Consider the following 5964-nt stretch of genomic DNA (forward strand, 5'->3'; position numbering starts at 1 on the left):
GAAAGAAAGAAAGAAAGAAAGAAAGAAAGAAAGAAAGAAGAAAGAAAAAGAAAGAAAGGAAAGAAAAAGAAAGAAAGGAAAGAAAAAAAAGAAAAGAAAGATTAGTCTTTCTTTTCTGACGGTGGGTAGGATGTCAGAAACTAATAAAATTATAACCTTATTCAATGAGGGAACAGATATGAGAGAAGGAAGACTACTCTGCATAAAGACCCTCCTCATATCACTCTGCCTTATAAAACACGTAGATGTTTTCCATTGTTTAAAGTTAGATTAGAGAGGCACCTGGGTGGCTCAGTCGTTAAGTGTCTGCCTTCGGCTCAGGTCATGATCCCAAGGTCCTGGAATCCAGCCCCGCATCGGGCTCCCTGTTCGGCGGGAAGCCTGCTTCTCCCTCTCCCACTCCCCCTGCTCATGTTCCCTCTCTCGCTGTGTCTCTCTCTGTCAAATAAATAAATAAAATCTTTAAAAAAATAAAGTTAGATTAGAAAAGTAAGAAGGAGCAAAATCTAAAATTGAAAAAATTGAAAAAAAAAACTGATGCAAATAATTGTAAAACTCTTAATTTGGTAAGAGAGCCAATCAGAGATAAGAATCATTTCAAGTTGCTTTTTAAGAAAGTACTTATACTCAGAGTCAAGCATCCTGGGACAAAATAAACACAAGACATTTTAACCTTCATCTGATAGTTTAACTGGTGATAGTAATGTTTGCATGACACTTTTGATATTGTTTTCATGGATATTGAAATATAAGAATATATAAGTAAAGAGAAAAGGGGAAAATGTGTTAAAAAGGTTTTTTTTAACCCTATATTATTAAACTTGAATTGGAAAATCCAATAGGAACTAATGAATTTGAAATTTCATTTCTATTTCAAATTTCTGACAACTGAAAGACCCTGGAAATAAAGACACGTCAACAGTATTGAACACTCCCAACTACCATGAATAGTACAACTTGGATTCTAAGCCCTGTTCTCCAATAAAAAGAATCAGAACTTCTTGGAAAGATATGTGATTATGGGTGTTGCACCGTGGAAATAGACAGTGAGCCTGGAATGTCATGTTGTGCTAAAAAGAAGAGAAATACTCAAAGACTAATGGGGATATAACAAAGCAATCAAGAGCCAGTTGCAAGGCACTCACTAGCCAAATGTGGATCATTTGTGCTTCAAAGAATAATGATTATAATTGATTGTGAAAAACTGAGCAAATAAAAATTCATGAATCCAGGATGATACCATGTTTAAAAAGTCTTTAAAGCGATCGCAGAAGGTCACTGATACATCAAGTCCTTACTCCAAAAATTGGAAATAAAGGGCAAAAATAAAGATTTATCAAATCTTTTTAGGTGAAGGTTTAATTTAAACAGAGTTGATAAATTAACACTCATCCTTACACAAGAATGACAGTAAGTGCAAAAAAACGATACAATTGATTTTAAAAATCACTATTTTGAAATAATTGATTATATACAAGTATCATAAATACATTCCACAAACATTAGGTGAAAGGTTTTGGAGAATAGTATATACACAAGCATTAACATTAACAGCAAAGATAACTTGCCAATTCTAACAGTGTTCCTTTATATGTGAGAAAACTGGCTGTCACCAATGATTCACATTTAGATAAATTGACTCCATTGGTGACAGCCAGGTTTCTCATTCTAAGCAAGAATGCCACTTGATTTGATGCAATGCAAAGTTACAAGATATCACCTTAAAATATTTTTATCTTAATTATGTATATCTTGATTTTCATCTTAAAGTTGTTTTTGTAGAAATTTAAAATGTTTATAGTCAACTGATTTTAATTATGCTGTTTGAAATGTATGAACATAAAAATCATATTTCAGACTCTTGTCATTGAATGTTTCCAAAGCCCTCCATACCAGCAAAATCATGAAAATGTTTTTAGATCTGGAGATAATCACCAGAGGTCTTTATAGTTCTTGATATGTTTTGTCTTACTTTTTACATATCTTTATTTTAAAATAACGTATCCTATGGTTCAAAGGCGATATATATTAAAGATAGAAAAATTGGAGAATACAGGTAAGTATAAAGGAGCTAAACAGCCACTCTTCCCTCTATTATCTCTAAATTCAATTATAGTTATTATAAATTTTTGTGCTTTCTGCCAGCTTTTATTCTATAAACATTTATTCAGTGTTCAAAGCATAGTGTGTGTGTGTGTGTGTGTCTATACTTGATATTGGACTTTTGAAATCACTTTTAATGTAATAATAGTTATGCACCTAATTAGATTTGAATTCCTCTTTATGATTTGTTTGAATTATTATGTTTGCTAGATAGACATCTTATAGGAGATCATGCATTTCATCATTTTTTGGCATATGTATCTATTGAGAGATAAATAAAAGTAAATGATAATTTCATATATCTTATTAATAACATAGGTATGACACAATTAGGTTTCTATGTGTTTGTGAAGTGATATGATTTTGAAGATGGATGCAAGCATTTTTTTTCCATTTCCTCTGAAATGGAGGGCCTCAGGAAGCCTCAGGAGTTATGAAGAAACCTTTGAGAAAGTTAGGAGGATGGAAAGAAGCAGGCATGGAAGTGATTGCAACTAATTTCTTGACACAGATATTTTATGAATAGGACACATAGCATTTTGGTTCACCAAGTTTTAATATGGTGCTTTTTAAGAAGTGATTCATTTGTCTCTCAGGTTATATCATCCACATTCTATTTAACACAAATTCTGATTTATGAATAAAAATGAGTTAAATAATAGTTGAAAAAATAATTGAGAAGAATTGGATTCATAATGAAAACTTGGGATAAACGTACATATTTTAATTTTAGGACTGCATCTTAACCATTGCTTTATACACAAGTGGGATACATCAGTATCCCTTCCCAACAGGTTACTCGAAATGCATGACCTGGTGACTTTCTATGATATCCAGCTTTACATATAAATTCAATATTATCCCCTGTTTTAGAATAAAATTTTTTCACATGTCTCCATCGTAATTGTATGTTATGCTTTTCCATGATTTCTTCTGATACCACACATGCATCTGAAAGTACAAAAATGAACATAAAACATTAAGTAGCATACAAATATTTGCCACAGAATTTCAGACTTTCAAGTAGATTATTCTACATTGGCCTAGCACTTCATTCTCAAACCTTGTTCCAAACCAACTCACTGAAAATCCATCATGTAGATTTAAGTCATTTTAAACAGAGGATGTAAAAATGAGGTACTGAGTTTAATGTATAATAATTAGATATTATAATCAAAATGCAAAATGTCCACTATCACATGAAGAACTTTTATTAAAGAATCTTTTGTTGCTGTTATTGCTTGAATAAGAATTTTTCCAACTTGATTTCCTCATATATTAATATTTGGTAGTCAAGAATTCAACAGAATTGTTGTTTGTTAATCCATGAAAATTCTATAAATAGGAAAACATCATATTCCGTACACAAATTTTCCCAGGATCTATGAGAATATGAAAATATTTACCCAAGCATTTTGGTGGTTTCGACCACTGTCCATTCCTACATATTATAGTCCTGTTTCCCTGAAGTGTGTAGAAGTCCTGGCATTGGTACTCAACTGATGATCCTGGAGCATAAGCTGGTAATGGGAATGAGGTAATGTCTCCATTGTCAATAGGCGGAGGGGGACCACATTTTCCTTTAGGGTCTAAAAAAACATTACTTGATTTATTGAAAGACCAAAGGAAAACACAGGCAAGCAATAAAGATATAGCACAGTCCTTCATATTAAGACATGTGATTTCTGCTAACATAAGTGATTCATTGAAGAAATTTTAATCGCATAAAATGAGAGTTACATTTTTGAGCCTTTCCTTTCACCCCACATGAAAACACATATAAGGCATTAACAAATATGTCTGCTTTGCATTATTTCAGTATTAAAAAATGCTTTGCTTAGAGAATATATGCTGAACAGATGGATAGCTTAGATACAGAAATGTCGTTTTTATATACAACTTATTGTAGTATCTACTGGATCTCTCGTCATTTTTTTTTCATTATGTTCAGTTAGCCAACATAGAGCACATCATTAGTTTTTTGGGGTTTTTTATTCTTATGTTAATCCCCATACATTATACATTACATCATTAGTTTTAGATGAAGTGTTCCATGATTCATTGTTTGTGCATAACACCCAGGGCTCCATGCAGAATGTGCCCTCCTCAATACCCACCACCAGGCTAACCCATCCTCCCACCCCCCTCCCCTCTAGAACCCTGTTTGTTTTTCAGAGTCCATCATCTCTCATGGTTCGTCTACCCCTCCGATTTCCCCCACTTCATTCTTCCCCTCCTGCTACCTTCTTCTTCTTCTTTTTTTTTTCTTAACATATATTGCATTATTTGTTTCAGAAGTACAGATCTGAGATTCAACAGTCTTGCACAATTCACAGCGCTTACCAGAGCACATACACTCCCCAGTGTCTATCACCCAGTCACCCCATCCCTCCCACCCCACCTCCCACTCCAGCAACCCTCAGTTTGTTTCCTACAATTAAGAATTCCTCATATCAGTGAGATCATATGATACATGTCTTTCTCTGTTTGACTTATTTCACTCAACATAACCTCCAGTTCCATCCACGTCGTTGCAAATGGCAAGATCTCATTCCTTTTGATGGCTGCATAATATTCCATTGTATATATATACCACCTCTTTATCCATTCATCTGTCGATGGACATCTTGGCTCTTTCCACAGTTTGGCTATTGTGGACATTGCTGCTATAAACATCGGGGTGCACGTACCCCTTCAGATCCCTACTTTTGTATCTTTGGGGTAAATACCCAGTAGTGCAATTGCTGGATCATATGGTAGCTCTATTTTCAACTTTTTGAGGAACCTCCATACAGTTTTCCAGAGTGGCTGCACCAGCTTGCATTCCCACCAACAATGTACGAGGGTTCCCCTTTCTCTGCATCCCCGCCAACATCTGTCATTTCCTGACTTGTTAATTTTAGCCATTCTGACTGGTGTGAGGTGGTATCTCATTGAGGTTTTGATTTGGATTACCCTGATGCCGAGCGATATTGAGCACTTCTTCATGTGTCTGTTGGCCATTTGGATGTCTTCTTTGAAAAAATGTCTGTTCATGTCTTCTGCCCATTTCTTGATTGGATTCTTTGTTCTTTGGGTGTTGAGTTTGATGAGTTCTTTATAGATTTTGGATACTAGCCCTTTATCTGATAGGTCATTTGCAAATATCTTCTCCCATTCTGTTGGTTGTCTTTTGGTTTTGTTGACTGTTTCCTTTGCTTTGCAAAAGCTTTTTATCTTGATGAAGTCCCAATAGTTCATTTTTGCCCTTGCTTCCCTTGCTTTTGGTGATGTTTCTAGGAAGAAGTTGCTTTGGCTGAGGTCAAAGAGGTTGCTGCCTGTGTTCTCCTTTAGGATTTTGATGGACTCCTGTCTCACATTGAGGTCTTTCAACCATTTTGAGTCTATTTTTGTGTGTGGTGTAAGGAAATGGTCCAGGTTCATTCTTCTGCATGTGGCTGTCCAATTTTCCCAACACCATTTGTTGAAGAGACTGTCTTTGTTCCATTGGACATTCTTTCCTGCTTTGTCAAAGATGAGTTGACCATAGAGTTGAGGGTCCATTTCTGGGCTCTCTATTCTGTTCCATTGATCTAAGTGTCTGTTTTTGTGCCAGTACCATGCTGTCTTGATGATGACAGCTTTGTAATAGAGCTGGAAGTCCGGAAATGTGATGCCGCCAGCTTTGCTTTTCTTTTTCAACATTCCTCTGGCTATGCGGGGTCTTTTCTGGTTCCATACAAATTTTAGGATGATTTGTTCCATTTCTTTGAAAAAAGTGGATGGTATTTTGATGGCGATTGCATTGAATGTGTAGATTGCTCTAGGTAGCATGGACATCTTCACAATATTTGTTCTTCCAATCCATGAGCATGGAACATT

The 5964-nt window shown here is 35.1% G+C and overlaps 1 protein-coding gene across 1 annotated transcript in view; it reads right to left on the reverse strand.

Annotated features, from left to right (window-relative positions):
* Nucleotides 1-2209: 2209 nt before the first annotated feature.
* LOC118013716 (complement factor H-related protein 2-like) overlaps nucleotides 2210-5964 on the reverse strand; it is a 32701-nt gene continuing 28946 nt past the window's right edge. The window contains exons 4-5 of the mRNA XM_035009553.1: nucleotides 3510-3692; nucleotides 2210-3054 (exon numbers count right to left, since the gene is read on the reverse strand). Coding sequence (XP_034865444.1) covers nucleotides 2858-3054; nucleotides 3510-3692 — 380 coding nt within the window. The 3' untranslated portion in view covers nucleotides 2210-2857. The remainder of the gene's footprint in view (nucleotides 3055-3509; nucleotides 3693-5964) is intronic.

The sequence above is a fragment of the Mirounga leonina genome, unplaced genomic scaffold (assembly GCF_011800145.1).
Source record: "Mirounga leonina isolate KUSES-001 unplaced genomic scaffold, KU_Mleo_1.0 Mir_154, whole genome shotgun sequence".
Classification (NCBI taxonomy): domain Eukaryota; kingdom Metazoa; phylum Chordata; class Mammalia; order Carnivora; family Phocidae; genus Mirounga; species Mirounga leonina.